Source organism: Prinia subflava, chromosome 3 (genome assembly GCF_021018805.1).
Source record: "Prinia subflava isolate CZ2003 ecotype Zambia chromosome 3, Cam_Psub_1.2, whole genome shotgun sequence".
Classification (NCBI taxonomy): Eukaryota; Metazoa; Chordata; class Aves; order Passeriformes; family Cisticolidae; genus Prinia; species Prinia subflava.
This window is the reverse complement of record NC_086249.1, coordinates 81,142,218-81,160,652: the sequence shown is the minus strand read 5'-3', so window position 1 is coordinate 81,160,652 and position 18,435 is coordinate 81,142,218. Positions and strand designations below refer to the sequence as shown.

At 39.6% G+C, this 18,435-nt stretch overlaps 1 protein-coding gene across 1 annotated transcript in view; it reads right to left on the bottom strand.

Annotated features, from left to right (window-relative positions):
- RASA3 (RAS p21 protein activator 3) overlaps positions 1 to 18,435 on the bottom strand; it is a 129,850-nt gene that overhangs the window by 74,402 nt on the left and 37,013 nt on the right. Inside the window, exons 2-3 of the mRNA XM_063392714.1 lie at positions 18,082 to 18,199; positions 6,921 to 7,024 (exon numbers count right to left, since the gene is read on the bottom strand). Coding sequence (XP_063248784.1) covers positions 6,921 to 7,024; positions 18,082 to 18,199 — 222 coding nt within the window. The remainder of the gene's footprint in view (positions 1 to 6,920; positions 7,025 to 18,081; positions 18,200 to 18,435) is intronic.

The window sequence follows — 18,435 nt, the reverse complement described above, 5'->3', positions numbered from 1 at the left end:
AGCAGTGTTAGGCAATAAGTAAGTCTCAAAGCTACTTCAGACGTTGCTTCATGTTAGCATGTTAAGTGCACAGACACACTGTATCACTATCTTGATTTAACATAACTGATATGCAGGTGTACAAAAAAAGTCCTTTCAATAGTTGGAAAAACTAAGGACAAATCAGAATCAATTTTAATCAACACTTTAGGCTGTGAGATCCTAATTATCTTGAAACAAGAAGCATCACTGCTATTCCAGCCTACCTAGAATTTTGTAATTATCTGTATAAAAGGTTATTTGTCTTGAAATGAAAGTACAGAAACGCTGACAGCCTTGTTCAAGAACAGCACAAATTCACTCACCTCTCCCATAACACAGAAAAAGACTAAAACGAGCAAACTCCCTATTTCAGTATTACAAAGATAAGGATGAGAATTAGGGGCAACATAAGGCTTCAGAGCCTTAGAAGCAGCACAATTGCTCCCTCACAGCTCCTGTGCAGTGCACCATGAAGCATGAGCACTATTAGACCATCTGCTACAATGGGTAAGAATTTAGTGGCAATAATAGCAGAACACTTCCAGCACAGCATTAGTGCATCCACAGAGAGTACTGAGGTATGTGATATTCATGACCCTAATTTCATTTGTTTGGGTTTTTTAAACTAGTCCAAATATATTAAAAATACCACTTATTAAATCCATTTTTCCTCTTTGTGGGATTTATCTTGTGTAATAAGGCAGAGAAAAGTAGGCTGTGGACAAAACGTAGCTTCTACTCTTAAAAGTTACAAGCTGCAGCACTGCATGAACTGTCTTCCATCAGAGTTGTTTTGCTGGTCACCTGTCTTACACACAAATTTCTGCTCACCCTTCCTGTTAAAAACAGCAAAACCCCCAAACAAAAACAACCCTCCTCAACCACACCTCTGGTATCAACTCTCTGCCAGCTGCTCTCCAGGCCCTTAAAATGGCCCTACATTTCAGCCACAGGTATAGCCTGTAGCTGCTTGCAATGGGAGAGCAGTCCTGAATTCCAGGCTTGCAGTCACCGCTGTCTGCCTTACAGCAGGCACCAAAACCCTGAGCATGCTGCCTGAACTGAACAAGCACCTCATTCATTCCCTCATTCTACATACAGACAATATTAAAACTTGTTCTCATGTCAGGAGGAGGGCTGCATTAAAAGACAGTTGAAATTCATGCTCAGTAGTTTTGTTTACATCTGTACTTCTTGGATGAAGAAGAAAAAAATACCACTTTTTGAAAGCTCAACTTTGTTTTCTTGCTCTTGGGACCACCCACCAGATTAAAAGATATTGTGAGTGCATCCTAACAGCTTATTGTATGCAGAGAGTATTTACTTTAGCCTTTCTACATAGCTGCAGAGAACCTTTCCAGGATAATTCTAGTTTATATCTTTTTGAGACTTGTCATTCTGGAAGAGTCATCTGTTTCCTTTATTTCATTAGTAGTTATATCTATATCATACTGAGTAGATACATGACTTCCACATCATCCACCAGACATTAGAGACAGTAAACTGCCTAAGCCATGGTCAGGCTAGAAGAAACCAAGGAACACTATTTTCTACTAAAATTTTGATCTCTGCTTCATGCTGCATTGGAAGATCTTTCCTGCACTTAACTAGCAAGAAGCACAGTTCAGCAGGGATGATTCTTTTCAATTTTTTTTTTCTTTTAAACCAGTTAAATAATGAAATAAAAAAGCTGATGTTTCAGCTACATTTGGTAACAGTTACCTAATAACAGTAGATGGTTTGCTTGGATGTTTGGTAATAAATTGTGGCAACTCTCCAAACATCCCTCCTCATCTTTGGAAGTAGCCATTAACAAAGGCACAGGTAACTCAAACACTCAAGCTTCAAACAACTTTGAATTCTAAAGTGTTTTCACTTTGTGTCTCCAAGAGCTGTGATTTGGTTTCATCTACTTTTGTCCAGATTAGCTAAATTTAACTTCTTCTGAAGGCAAATTTGTTTTAGTGCTTTACTTTGCCTCACCTCATCCAGCATTACAGAGGAAGAGAGTTACAACCTGCCAGGATACAATGGCCACAAGAGTCTCAATTTGTCATACAACACACCTAACAACCTGTATGAAGGTGACTTAGAGCAGTTAATTTATTGTAAATGTAATTAACAGAACCACACACTAGTCTTCTCTCACTGGCTTTCTGCTTCTTCACTGAAAAGCTTTAACATTTCCCATCTGTGCTTTATTCAGCACCATTCCATCCCCATCAGTACAGCAGCATTTTGTTCTATTCAGCTCCTGCTTAGCACAGATGTTGGCAAGTCAGTTTTATGTGTCTCTTACCAAAACAAATGGAGTGCTGAGGTGAAAAAAACCAAACTGACTTAAGTAGATGATAAATCATTGTGTATTTGTCACCTGAAGGACAGATGATATCAACTAACCTCACACCGAAGTGTTAAGTGATTTGGTGTGGCATATTTCCTGTTTTTGAACTGATCTGATGTTTAAGGTCACAGCCTGGCAGCCTGAGCTACTCGTCACACAACGAAAGAATACCAGCTCAGGGCATATCACAAACATGGTTTTCTTCACTAAATCTAGCTCAGTTATTGAGGTGTGAGAAGCCCAGTTTATTGTTATTTCAGACACAGCATGTCTCATTCAACATCTCTAAAAAGCTGAAAAATATCAGAACAATCATTAAAGAACATTTGCCTGATACAGCAGCATTACTATCCTAATATATTCCTTCTTCTATGCTGCATCTAGCCAGAGACTTTTTTTTTTTCCCATTATACTGCAGGGGCACCTACTGACAGATTTTTAAGTTAGTCTCATCACCTCTGTTTTCTTCATTGTAATAATTAGATGGAAATAGCTATTCAACATATTATAGACACATATTCCAGCAAATTGGCCTACTACTGCTATTTGATCATTCAGAAACGAGTGTGACTTTAAATTGCATTTACCATTGCTTTCAGTAGTACATTTCCTACCCAAAGCATCTCAACATACTATACAAATTAGTACATAAACCCTATCCAGTAACAGTCAGTATCAATTAAACAACTTAAGACTAATTTACTTTCACAGTAACAATTTGCTATAATTTATCTGAAAAAAGAGAAAAATAATTTCAGATCCACTGAACTTGGCATTTTCTTCATTGTATTTGCATTTCAACAGCATCCAAGATTCTTCTAAGACACAACTGTTCAAAAGTTGTGTCTGTAAACTAACAAAATCCCAGATGACTTAGCAATTATGATTAAGAAAATGCAAATGTAATAAGCAAACATGCAAACTCAAAAGATATCTTTATCTGCACAATCCTCCCATCCTGTATGCCAAAATACTGCAGTATGTTCCAAAACATATCCGCTACAATGTTCCAATTTGAGTTTGTTTGGCTTTTCTCGGAAGTTTATGTCAGGTTTCAGGGGGTTCTTGTTTTTCCTATTCTCTCTCCCATATCTTCCGCTTTTGGTATCTTAACCATTCTCATCTGTCATACACTGAGCTGCATTTCTGAAGTTAAAGAATGTACCATCACAAACTTACACCTCATATTTGAATAAAAGCATGCCTGAGCTCCAGTAACCCTGGAAGTCAGTATTGTAACATCAACAGAAACTCCTGGAACCATTTAACAGTCAACCAAAAGGAATTCTGCTAACCAACCATCTTCAAAAACAGCTACTTGCAAATTCTCACCATTTTGACCCATATGCACTCCATTCTCTGTCTCAAATCAGCCAAAAAAACATTGCAAAGAGATATCAAACATTAGCAAATTGCACACAGGTAAATTCATATGTTCAATAACATATGGACTTAAAATCAGTCTCTCCTGGGTGGAAGGCACAACCTCCTAACTCCCTCCTCTAAGAAAGTTCATTGCTGGATGAGCATGAGAAACCCCATTTTCTCCAACAGAAGTCTCTCAGGATAACAATGTTACGAGTGATCTTTGGAATGGAAACAAAGGGCCCCTGACTGCAGAATTACTGGTGATTCAGTAGAAAAGAGCTCATTCTCGCTTTACTTGGACCACCCTTTTGCTCAAACCTCTTCAAAAGGTTTAAGTCTTAAAACTGAGCTGAAGATACACATACAGCAACTACTGCTTTTAAATGTTATAAGACTTACCAAATTAGAGAGTTCCCTTGTTCAAAAATAAATCTACTGTTGAGCTTTGTGGCTGCTGACTGCCATTCAATAGGAACTACTGAAAACAGCCACAAGCAGTTACTCCAAAGCACTGTTCTCTTTCCAGAAAACTTTCCTACTACAAGCAGAACTTAGAGAGTAGTATCAAACTGATAGTAATTTTTGAATTTTTTTCTTTTCTCCATTGCTATTTATTACACTTCCATACCTTTGAAATGTTTTCCAAAATATGCCTGCAATAAAGGGAAAGGGGAACAGAGGGAGGAAGAGAGGAAAAAATTCTACAATAGACAATATGTACTGTAAAATCTCAATGTAGACAGGAAACACCAAAGTTTTGACTTCTAGTGCTACATCATCAGTGACAGCACACTATGTGGCTTGGTTGACACACTGGAGAGAAGGAATGGCATCCAGGAGGACATTGATGGGTTGCAGAGGTGGGACCATGGGAGCTTTGCAAAGTTTAACGAGGCCGAGTACAAGGCCATTGATAAGGGCAATCAGAAACTCAAACACAGGCTGGGTAGAGAATAGATTCAGAGCAGTCCTGAAGAAAAGGACTTGGCAGTGTTGGTGGACAAGAAGGTCAACATAATCTTGCAGTGTGCACCTCAAATTTCCACGTCAAGTGTATCCCAGGGCTGCAACAAAAGCAGTGTGACCAGCAGGGCCAGAGAGGTGATTCTGACCCTCTAACTCTGCTCTTGCGAGACCCCAGCTGCTGTACCTTGTCCAGGTCTGGGGCCCCAACACGAAAAGGATGTGGACTGCTGGAGGGAGTCCAGAGGAGCGTCCCTAAGCTGATCAGAGGGCTGGAGCACCTCTCCTATGAACACAGGCTGCTCAGCCTGGAGAAGACATGGCTCCAAGCAGATTTTATAGCAGCCTCCCAGTGCCTGAAGTGGGCTGACAAGAAGGCTGGAGAGGGACTTCTTACAGGGCATGTAGTAATAGGACAAGGGGGAATGGCCTTAAACAAAGAGTAGGTTTAGAGTAGACATTAGAAATGAATTCTTTTCTCTGAGGGTGATGAGGCACTAGAACAGGTTGCCCAGAGAAGCTGTGGGTGCCCCATACCTGGAAGTGTTCAATACCAAGCTGGATGGAGCCCTGAGCAACCTGGTCTAGTAGAAGGTGTCCACCATGTTTCAACCAGGGGTGTTGAAACTAAATGGCCTTTAAAGGTCCCTTCCAACCCAGGCCTTTCTATGATCATAAGATCAGTACAGTAACACACCAACTTGCCTACCTGTGGATTCTGCAATACATGCAAAAGTTAACATTGCCATCTCCTGAAGAGAGTGAAAAACGAAAACTTGACCAATCATTCAACTATGCAAACAAAAGTCTCTGTATTTTCTACATGTCCTCTTCACAAACTGCTTCCAGCACCTTTAAGATTACTCTAGCAGCTCCTGAATGATTCCCTTTCAACATCAGATTTTAATTATTAAAACATGAACTTAGGAAACACAGAGAAAATAAAAATATTTTCACTTCTCTCTCTGCAATTTCACATGCCTGACATGTATTAAGTGGTTCAAGAGACTGTTTTTCCAAGAGAAAGAGTAAAGCCCTGAGCAAGAAAAGACCCTGGCCCATTGACGGATCACTGCAGCTGCTGAAAACTAGTGATACACAAGAGATCAGATAATTCCAGCAATGAAAACCTCACCAGCTGAAAGAAGGGAGGTGTTACTTTCAAAGTACAAGTGAAACTAGACATTAGAGAGAAAAAAAAGCTTTCCAAAAACCTCACTCATCAATCAGGAACTGACTCCCTCCTCCCCAGGATGCTATACGCATACGAGCTCACTTATGGACAAAGAGAATGACGACCTGCTTTCCCAGCTCGTATGTAAAACAATAATTAAAGAAAAAGCTTGTGACTGCATGACAAATTACTGTAATGTAAAGATACACGTAAAATATCTGCACCACCACCCCATGGTTTAAGATAATAAATTTTATACCATCTTACAAACTGTTGTTCAACATCTGACAACTTCCTCTGTACAACCTAAGCTAGCTATACCCATGGTAGACACACACAACTTATTTCAAAAGAGATGAATAACTGAAAAAAAAAAAAAGTAAGAAGTGTTCAGGTGACTTAGAAACTGTTCCCCTCAATAACAACTAAGCTTTTACAAGGTTTTCATCCCCAAAGAGATAAATGGAGTGTCACACAATTTGCTGCAGGTGAAATGCACAGCAAATAACATCTGGAAAAGCAGGAATACTGTCAATCTCAAACAGGCACTGGAAGTCTTTTAGAGCTATGCTGTAGCTGACAGCTTGCTCTGATAAAATTCTGTCATCATTGTACTTGGGCTACCTATGGCCAGTAGCTATTCCTCTGCCTGTGCTAAGGCACAGTTGAACAATACTGCAAGATGGCAAGTGTGAGGGCCCTGGAAAACAGCAAGACTAATGGCCTAGCAGTTAGGAAAAGAAAAGTAACATTTGCAGTAACAAATGAGGTTGTCAACATTTAAACAGGGTTTTATGGCCTGTTCTTGTTAAATTGCAATCTGCATTCACTATCGGAACAGACAGTGCTTATCTCCCCAACTTTTTATATATAATATGTAATACTGAAGGCATTTTAGACAACTGAAAAAGAAGGACAATACTGAGCAGCACTTACCATTATCATCATCAGTCCTATCAAGACCCCCAACTCATAAGACTACATACAACGTAAAAGTTAAAATCCAAGAGAAATAAGCTGTAAGGAAAGTAGTAATTTATGAACACATACCTATGATGGAATCCCTTCGAAAAACATCTCTGTCAAAAATATAAAATGACAGATGGCGAAAGGTCCGAGGAATTTCACAGTAAAAGTCTTCTCCATAGAAGGGGCTGAGTGAACAAAAAAAACAACATACACAAACACATACACACATGAAAGAAAAAGGAAAATAGATTAGTGTCGGTATCCTGGACAAGCCAGTGTGTTTATATTTCACACCCAAAACATCACTCTGGACTATGATGATCTTTCCCACCAATGAATGTGCACTTTTCAAGCACTGTTCTCCATTTTGACTCTTCCTAAATATCTTAAATGCCCACAGAACAAGATTTTTTAATGAACAAAAAAGAACAGATATTTCTATCTGCAAAACAAGTGTCCCTTTACAAAATGGATCACATTATTTGTTAACATACAGTGCCTTGAAGGGTAGAGGAAGGCCCCTGCTGCCACAGAATGCTTACAGTAGAGCATTAGGATAGAGAACACAAAAGCATACATAAACAGAATGAGAAGAAGACAGTATGGTTCACAGCTTTTTTTTTTTAAGCATTTAGTATACTTAAAATAAAATGCCTACAGCCATGGCGTCTTTGCTCATCCCCTACAAAGTTTCTTATTTAAAATCAGATTCAGTCAACTGATAGTAACTAAGCCTCGGAGCTGGCACCATGCTTGTTAGCTCAGAGCACTGAATATTTATTTTTGCATAGTGGAACTGTATAGATTTCTTTTTTTTTTTTTTACAGTAAGACCACATTTAAAAGAAAGAAGAAAGTACTATCTCAGCATGATAAGCTCTTTAGGGACTTAAGGGGTTTTCTTTGGATCCTACCAATTTAAATGGGAAAAAAAATCTCAGACACCTGACGGCAATCCCTTCCGTTTCTATCGAATTACATGGTTAAGGATTTACTCCTAGGAACTATAAGCATATATCAACATTATTTATTCATTGACAGGTCTACCATTTTATACAGACCTTTCATTCCAAGTCACTCATGCTTCAGTAGGTCTAAATGAGTGGATGCAATTCAAGTCACATGGACAAATACAGCAGGCACTGCAGATGTAGACTTAAAAATAAATCTAATTCCAACAGGCCAAAAGCCAGCAAATTTTTTCTTCCCCTCTTTAACACAGACTTCTTTATTGCCTTGGTTGAGCTCAAAAATGAGACAGAACTGTGCTTTAGCTTAAATCACTATTGATTTTCTTTTTTATATTAGAAACTTAGATATGCAAAAGTTATTAACAATTCCCTGGATTAACTTTTAAATTTTTCAGAATTTAAAAATTCTGAAAAGTCATTCCCTCGCTTCTTTCAGGGATGTTTTATGCCACCACATGTTTTTGCTTGTATTTCTGCCTATAGGAAAAATATGCACCCTCAGAATTACCATGTTTCCTCAAGAGCTAGCTGACAAGTCTCCCTTCAAACACAAAAGCATTGCAAATTAGCTAATCAGTCTGTGTTTGAAGGGAAAACGCCACATTAATTTCATGAAATCCAGAGACATCAGTCAGCATTCACCAAGAACGTTACTTAAGTCACTACTCCATTAACCACACGGAAGAACACGTTGGATGAACAACAAAGCCCAAGGCGCACCCACAGGTTAAACTTCCACCACTGAAATGGTTTCCCTTTCCTTGAAATAAAGGCATCCATCCAGAAGTGACGATCACCAAAGCGAGGCCCACTCAGTCATCCCTACTGTGAAGGCAGGGGAGAACCTGACAGCTGGAAATGGCAGCTGGTTTGACTGTCCCAACTGCCCCACCCAATTCAGCACTCCTTGTTACATCCTCTTTACCCATTCTGCTCTGAGAGGTTTTATTTGGAAGCAAGAATTTCACAGCCACCACCTCAGGCACAAAATACCTTAGTTCATTGTTAGAAGCAGCTTCTACCAAACAGGGAGCTACATGACTGTCCCAGCAGCAATGCTTCTGCTGGCAGCCCTGAGGGCCTCACTCTGTGCCACATCATTTGGTGCAAGTTTTCATATGCAGGCTTAACCCTAGGGGCCAAACAAATGCATTAATATTGCCCAAATATCCAGTGCATTATACATGCAAAACACTTTCATCGTTCTGAGCTTTAATACTTCATTCAGCCATAAAATTGTCCTTCCTGCTGGAAGAACATGACAGATGAATTTATTCACGAATGACCTTAGAATGAAACGATACTTAATGAACTGTGGATTATATATCTGATCCTCTATCAAAAATATGAGGGAAGCTTCCATGTACTGCAAGTCTAAATACAATATAAATACAAGTGACTTATATTGAGCATAATTTAATGATTTTGGGGGAGCAGGGAAGAGACAACTGGAACCCTTGGCAAGCCCCCTATTAACGTTTGCCACAGTGTTGAAGAGAGGCAGAAGTCAACTAAGATCTCACCACAAAACAAACAAGAGTCAGAATAGCAGCATGAACAACAGGAGGTACATAGCCCAGTGCACAGAATCAGAAAGAGACTAATTAACAGAAGAAAATATTAATTCTGTGAAGGCTGACTTAGCCATGCAGGGACCTTATCTGGTCACTACTAGTGGCACAAAGTTTATTAGTCTGCACAGTGCAGTCTGAGCCACCACCAACAGAAGAGAAGCTTTGTTCTGCTCTTGGCTTCTCCCCTCTGAGATCTTGAACCCCTTGCAGATTGACAACCTCTCATCACTCAGGTAATACCCCTGGGGTGCAATGGTTCTTAATTTAAGCAAGCAAATTTCCCACACAAGCACACTCCCTCTGCACTGGATAATTAGCCAGCAAAGTCTCAACCATAAGAATACACATCAAGATAAATCCAGTATGTTCCCAACCCAATCTTGTGTAGCTCTGCAGAAACAGTAACTTCTTTCTGAAGGAATCAAATGCAACCACACAAATACTTCCAGCTTCCACTTAAATGTGTGCTTTTTCTCCATGTATCTCTTCAGAACAGTACTCGCTTTGTCTCCCACCAAGACCTGAAGAACAAGAGGTCGCAGCAGTCAAATCCCATGATTTATTTCCCAAGCTAACTTATCTTGAGCAAGAACCCCAGGGCTCCAGAATGGTTTTTCCAAAAGAACAGCTAAATCCCTCCTCCAGCATCTCCTCACTCCAAAAAGCCACAATTTGTCTGATAGGCATTCAGTGAAGACTTTTATTTTGACAGAGCAATTAATAAAAAGCAGCAACATCTGCCTACCCAGCCCTCAGGAGTCTGACAACATCCTCCAAAACAAATACTGGAACCAGCCCAGCCAAAAACTCAGAAATCTTTCAAGAACCAAGTGAGTTCACATTCAACTTACAGGTTTTGAGTTGAACTTTCCTTGTAGATGAATCAGCCCTCGACTCAGGAGAAATTTTAATCATTCAAAGGGAAGGAGTAACAGTGAGGGCCTCCTCCCCACCCCTGGCAGCACAGACTGCACATGAATATGATTACAAGGGAAGGGCATGGCCAAGACCAGTGCCATCATTATTTCAGTTTCTTCTGGACTTCAAACTAAGTTACTAAATTACTGGGATGTAACTATTGAGAACAGGAACTTGCAAGGCCAGAAACAGTGGATCTCCCCTGAAAATGCATATCATCTCCTTCCAAAGTGAACATAACTGCATTTTCAAACCCAGCTTCTTCAATAAGGACTACTAAGTTTAGAACAGCTCTACTAACTTAGTTTTAGTTTTGCTATCACAGCAACAAGAAGAGTATCAGTGCAAGTATAATCTAGTCCTTACTTATGAAACTGGGCTTGTTCTTAAGTTGCATCTCTCTTTTCCTGATGGGGTTAGAAATGGAGAAAGATCTGTATCAATTTTTAAATCCTTGCTCCAAGCTTTCAGGCTCACAAGGGCCTGATTAGCCTTCTAATTCACATACTCTCGCTTCACACCCCCTTCTCATTTCTTTTTCACATCACCTTAGTATGTCCCAAAAGAGGGAAGCCCAACCTTAGCAGTCCTTTCTCCTCAGGAAGCACAGGGCTCTCCTACTGCACGGCTTTTGTACAGCCTTTAACACCAACACGTACCATGGTCAATCTCTCCTCAGGACACCCTCCCTGGTATGCTCCCACAGCTCTCAGCACAGAAGAGAGACACGCAAAAAATGAAAGTCAGATAGATGCATAAACAGTGCGACGGATTTGAATCTTCAGGCATACTCTTCCCTCACCAAAAACTTGCTCGTTCTGGATGTTCACGGCATGAGAGCAGGAATACCAAGGAAAAAAACCTAAGAGATCCCTCTAGGTATTGTTTCACTTACTTACAGCTGTCCAGCCCTCCCCATTTCAAGGTATCTATTTTTGAATGTCTTCTAATGCATGTTTTGGCAGTGGATATTTTCAGGAGGAGACAGGGAAGGAGAAGAGGAACAAAAATTACTGTGCAGATCAAGTGGAATGAAAGCAAATAAGGAAGAGAATCCTTACTTCAAACACAATAAACCCTCTAAAAAGGGTTCAAAAATTGTTCACAGTTACATTTTACTAAATTCCAGAAGCACACTTGCAACTTTATTTCATAGCTTCATATATCTACTGATATCATCACAAATAATATTAACGGAGAGGAAGAGATTTCATAAAACAAATGTTAGTGTAAAAACATTTCTTTAGTTTCAGGCTGTGTTACAAAATCTCATGCTTGTTTCTCAATACTTAGGATTCGCTAAAGGAGTTTTGTTTTTCTTTTGGCACCAGTACTTCAGTGGATGAAGTGAAAGAGTTGCACGATGAATAATAATGAAACCCCTCAAACCAGAATTCTTTGTTTATGGATTTTTTTAACTGCTATTGTGATTAAAAGTAAGGACTATTAACATGCCACAGACAACTCCACATCCTCTGACTATTTAAAAAGGTTTAGAAATACTGAATTCATCTCGCTGCATGAACTGAACACCAGAGTTCACATCACCATGTGAGCAGGAAGCAAAATCAGCCTGTACAAAGGAGCACACTTGTTTGTTTCTACTACTAAGCTTTTTCTACTCCTTGGCTAATACTTCTTACGCTATGCTTTGCAGCATATGTAAAGGGAGTGGAGTAGAAGAGAGAAGGTTTATTCACAGCTAATATAGCAAGCCAAATAAAATCTGAATGTACTTCAGTCTCCTACTAGACACAAAACTAGAAGACAACAGGCAAGTAAGACAGGCTCTGTAAAAGCCATAGTCGGCAGATGTCACAGTAGCTTTCTGACACAATTTATTAAAAAACACTAACATTATATTTGAAGCACAGATTTGGCACAGGACACGCAACAGGACAGGAGGCAACATATAAATCCAAACATATCACTTATGTCCACTGTTGAGAGTGCTGGCTGCAGTCTATCAGACACTCACTGAGCCTAAGTGAATTTTTTCTCCTGTCACTGTGCAGAGACACTCAGATGAACAATGCTCTGTTACACCCATAACCAGCCCTACTACACAGAGAAAAAAATAAAGCAGTGTGCATTTTCTCAATCCTGTGCTCAGAAGAGACAGACAGACACATGAGCTATAGTTATCAACCTCACTTGACAGTTGCTGGTTTGGCTCAATGAGGCTTACAAGGATTATGATAAATTGAAGCAGCAGCCGTTTGGCCCCTGGTCACCTCCCAAAATATTCTGTAAGACGACACACACAAACAGCACAAGTCACATTACAGCTGCATTTACTTTTTTTTTAATCACTCAGAGCAGCCTACAACACCAACAATTGTTACTCACATGGTGGCTTTTCATATAGATAAACGCTCTCATTCATAAACCCTGCCTTGGGTCTCAAGGCTCACTTCATTCTCCTCCTTCCATTAAGTCTTGCTTCCCTTACTGGCACTCTTCCCAGCTATATTACTTCCCTGCACAGCCATTCAGTGCTTGGCTTCAATAATATCCCTAACCAGGCTGAAGTTGTACCCCTATCAATCTTAAGCCTTTCCCTTGGAGGCCTGAGGTGTTTCAGAACTGAAGTCTATTGTCATTAGGAATTCAAGCCACAATTAGGTGCTGTCACATGCAGAAGACAGCAGACCCTGGGAACATGCAGGAGTGAAGCTGCAGAACACACTGCAATATCCACCTCAAGGCCTCTCTGCTTAAGGACTCTGGGCTGGGGAAAGTTGTTATTTCCAGGAGGTGAGCTGGCAGTGTAAGAATGCAGAAACAGCTAATGGAGCTAACTCAGATCCAACAGCTAATTTGGGCAATGCTCCAACTAAGGGAAACAACTTTGTGTTTAAAATTTGAGAAGTGGCCTGCATCCAAGATGTTATCAGAACATGAGAGGTTTAGCTATGCAGCCACAGACTCTAAACACACGGGGAAAAAGGACTTAAGCAAACCTAGAATCAGAAAATAACATAAATATGGCATAAAATAACTCAAAGTTCTGAGAGCTACTGGTTGAATTTGTTACCTGATAAGTGGGGAAAGTGCCTAAGTGTCTATGGCTTAATTTGCTGTTTCATTCAGGCTTTGATCACTATGTTTAGCACGTGAAAAATTCCTCAGTGAAATAGTGGTGAACTAAATAATCACAGACTCAAGATGCTTGGCTCACCTCTCCAAAGCACACACTGTCAGACATTTGATTCTTAGCGTACGACAGATTTTGCCTTTATTCATATCCTTGAAACAAATTTAGAGATGTCACATTCCTTCCATTCTTCACCTATGATTTGAGAAGCTGCCTTGATTTCCTGTTGCAGCTGACACTGCCCTTTAAGTGAATGGGCACATTTGAAGCAAACTGCAAAGGCAAAGTCAGTCTTAACACCAACACAATCCAAGAAAGTTCATCCTTGGGAAATATTTGTAGCTAGGAAACACTCCTGGATGGTGGAGCCTGAAGTGAGGAAAGCTACTAATGGGGGAAAATAAGTAGTTTATTGAGCAAAGGGAATTAATAGGCAAAATTCTTGTCAGGCTGTTTACTTGCAGCTCAGAACTAGAGAAAAATTGTAGATCTCTGCATTTTAAAAAAAACACAGTCTTTCTAACACGTTCTTAGGACTTAAAATACATGAGTCCCTTCCCGTCCATATTTGCTAGGTTATATGGAATGGATCCAAATCTATTCAGTGTCTTTGTAGATGACGGTAATATAAATATTGAATGACAAATACAAAACAGAGAAGCATATTAAATCCTGGCTCTAACTGACCTCTCCCTCATATCTTATGACTTGCATGTGACCTTCTCAGAATTTAGTAAAAGCCTGTGCCAAGTTTACAAAAACAGTGCTGCTTGAAGAGTTCAAGATTCTCTCCTTGAGAACCTGGATTTCTCAGTCTGACCAATTCACGCATTCAGTATTCTTGCCCAAAGATGCCCAGAGAAGTGGGATGATTCTGAACTACTCATATAAGCAGCACTTTCATGTTGCTCTGTGGTTTTGTAGGAAGCCTGCCCCAGTGGTAACCAACCTTTGACTTGTTCCAGTCAGACACTACTAAGTTTATCTCAGCAGCCCTCAAAATCTTCCAGCACAAGGCAGCAGTGCCCACCATCCAGTTTAACAGCAGCCAAAAGGCTGGATGGCAGGAATGATTGAAGTTCCATATTGTAATTTATGAGCCCCACCTGACTGCTGAACAGAGGAGGTAAGATTCACCATGCTGGCTCCTCTCAGTTTCTGAGACATAAATTTAGATTAAGGGCCTCAAGCTCATAGACACTCTCTTCAGAGCACTGGTAAGGGCACTTGACTGGACAACAGGATGTGCTGGTTCAATTCTTTTGAGTTCTGAATGATTCATGCCTTGTTGACTTAAAAGGTTACTGCTCTCAGCTGTCTTCTCATGCCTCTGCCACAGTCTAATAAAAAAAGAAAGTATCTTGCAGAAGATTAGGACAAAGCTCAGGGAGGCAACTTCTTACACTGTCCCAGCATAAAACAGGAGATGATGAGTCAGAGCCTGAAGGTTCTATAACAGATATTCCAAGCAAGCCAGAATTGGACATTCATCCAAGTCCCTCTGGGAAGGAGAGATAACTGTTTCCTATTTTCCATCTGCCAGTTCTGTTTAAGCTTTACACCAGGAGTAGGCCTGCATGGAAAAATATACATTTATGCAATGCCTAATAGAAGCCTAAAGAAGATGAACTGAGAAAAAAAAGGGAGGCCAGGGGGGCGGAATTAATTCCCAACTACACAAGACATTGTATCAGTTACAAGCCTTTTCATGCAGGTGAAGAAAAAAACCATTCAGAAATGGTGCAAAAGATGGGCTTCTCCAGGATAAATCTGAACAAGAAGACATCATTCCAGAATCAGTAGTGCTAGGGCTGAATTTGAAAGACCTCATAACTCAGATTTTCACATAAAGCATCTTGTTTTCTATAGACTACATAAAAATTTTTTTTGAGCTTATTGGAAGATGAGGCAGTTATCAGCATTAGTAAAAATATAAGCAATTCCTAAAACTTTATAGCAAGCCAGTCTCATGTCAGACATGAAGTGACAGGAAGTAGAAAGCAGGTATGAACAGATCAGAGCCAGTGCTCTCCCCTTCAAACTGTAGGGGAAGCCGTGTCAAGCTGTGTCACCCACTCCAATGCCAGCCACGCAGAGTTTCAGGCAGGACTCAATTAATTTAGTCAAGCATTGGCCCAGCTTCACATCCCTGTTCACAAACATGGTGTATCACCTCAGCAATATCTACGAAAAAGGCACCAACAAAATCCATGATTAATTCTCTGCTGCATAGAAATTACATGGCCCATAGGGCACATAAGCCTCACCTGCCCAGTAACTCACTCAATGGGTTAAATCAATCTGTACACAAGCAATAAAGAATGGAACAGCATGACTGGCTCCTCAGCTCACCCCAGAGTCCTACAAGAAACAATAGGTGACTGCAGTAGGGTATGGTATCATTTGAAAAACATCTTCTGGAAGTCTACGTACACATTTGTTTTAAAAGATGTAAACACAGTCAAAGATAAAGCAGCTGTTTGAGTGTGCCTCATGAAGTAAGAGCAATTCCTACACACAGATTGGGAAGACATCCCAAGATTACCACTTATGTCTTTGGGATTTTTATCTGATTTTCTATTATGGTCCAGAAAAACAAAGACAGGGAAACACCTATATGGCTAAATGCAAAACTGAGTTGATATCAATGTCTATAAGTGGATATTCAGAGACTGTAAAGCAGCAAGTTTTCCAAAAATAGTATTTGAAAACAGAAGCCCACATAGGGAGAAGGCAGGCTGTCACTGAAGACAGGAATTCACTAGGAGAAGAAAGAATGACGAAAGAAACCATCTCTAGTCAAGCCTTAGATCAAAGAAAAGAGGTCCATAATGGGATTTTGAGAGGTCATCAGGTCCCACCACTGTTTCAAAGCTGAAGATCCCTATTATTTAGTTGAGGCTGATCATATAGAACCTATTAAAAAAACACCAGCAATAAACACAAAAACCAAAAAAATCTACTCCAGTGCTTCAGAATCTTTAACAGATTTTTCTTCACAGTTAACCTTAACCTCAACTTCCCTCTCCACTGCAATTTTAGTTCATTATTACTTGCAGTATCCACACTGGACAGACAGACCAGTTCCCTCCCTTTCAAGTTTTTTTTTGGGGGGGAAGCAGGGGAGGTAGGGGGAGAGGCTGTTTGGAATTTTTTTTTGATTCTGTTTATATTTTTTTATTTACATATTTATGTCTAGTCTCATCCCTCTCCTCCAGGCTAAGCAATTCCAATATTTTAACCTTTCCTCACAGTTACATTTTCCAGATCTCTGATCATTGCTCAGTTCTCCCCTGAATTAACCTCAATTAACAAAATCAACTTAGTCCTGTCAGGAAACTAGAAATCTTCCAGTTTTGCACAGCCCCAGTGTACCGCTCCATCTTTATATCACAGTCTAAAGAAAGATGGAGCTTTTCCCACTGAAGGAATTATACTTGTTGCTTATTTTTATTACCAAGAGTTTATTTTTTCTATAGAAAAATGCTTGGATTAATTCAAGGAAATGACATCAACTATTCTCACACATCCTCACTTCTCATCTCCCATTTCCCTGTGAAGCACTAATAATCATCCAGAAAAAAAACCCTCAAAAATCCCAAAAACAACAACAAAAATATATATGACTTACAAAATAACTTTTAAAGAAACAACTGATTCAGGGATATTAAGTTTAAGGACACTACATGTCAGCTACAGGGGTGAGAAAGAAGGCATACAGACCAATTTTTATTTTTTGTTTGTATACTACAAATAAAAGAGCATTAGCATCATCGCTCAAAAACACGAAGGCCTAAAGACGACAAAAATTTATGTGAAAGAACAATTAAAGAGACTTGCAGGAATAAATCCCACTCACATTCCTGAATGTGTCAGGTACTTGACACATGAGTGGTTGGGAGTGAGGTCTAGAAATATTTCCTGAAGTACATTATTTGCAATAACAAGACAAACAGCAAATTCTTAATGCATTACTCAGATTACTCTCACCCTTTTCCTAGTCTTTTATCTCTTATGATAAAAGTTATAAACTTGATTGTTCCTTGCTGTTTCTTTCCACTCCACTAAAAAAACAGCCTTGCTTACCAGAATATACATATATGTCCAGACTAGTTCCCCTTGTTTTTTGATGTCTAAGGATTTCCAAAAGAAAGCATTTTAACTTGTGCTATATGTTTCTCATTCTGTTTCATTCTACGTTTGCCCCTGCAATCCCATAGGAAGTGTCCAGGATAATCAGACATGCATCTTATGTTCAAACCTCTCCTTTCAGTTACAGTCTCATGACAGGAAAAAAATAAAATTCTTAACTCCCTAGGGAAGCCAGACCAATGCAAAATTCTAAGCCTAGAAAGATACAAAATGGAGTTCAGTGCACCTTTTCTAAATTGAGACTTTAAAAGCTTAGGGAAGTACAAAACAAATATTGCAGAAAGAAAGGAGCACTGATGGTACATTGTTAGGAAAATAATTAACATGGGTTGCCTTGGTGAAGGCATTTTCCCATAAAAACAGATCAGTATCACGACATTACTGTTTTTACAACTAGTGTTTTTAAAACCGGAAGAAAAATCCTACTCATCCTCTCTCCTCCCCTCAAGAAAGTATCTCTGGAATATTAAACAAACCTAGTAAGCAGAGAATGGGAAGAGTTAACAGAACATTTATATATGGATGTGTTACCATAATGACTTCTCCACTATTTTGGTCCTGAAAACCTCCTCCTGGTCCAGGTTTACAGTACAGTAGCAATCCCTCATCTTGTTTGGCCCCGGATATGTAGGAAGATTTTTGGCTTCACCTAAAGGCAAGAAAGGAAAAACAAAACCGAAAGATTACGTATTAAAACATTATCCATAAATTAGTCATCTGTCAACTAATGCAGTGTCAGTATTATATTTTCCTTCTCAAATGCAAAGTCTTTATTAAACCTTGCAGCAGTTTTCCTGTTGGAAACAGGAGCTTGCTCCTCTTTTCAATGCAGCAGGTCCTGACAGTAACCAGGTTTAGAACTCAGCTAAGAAGTCAACTGTCTGT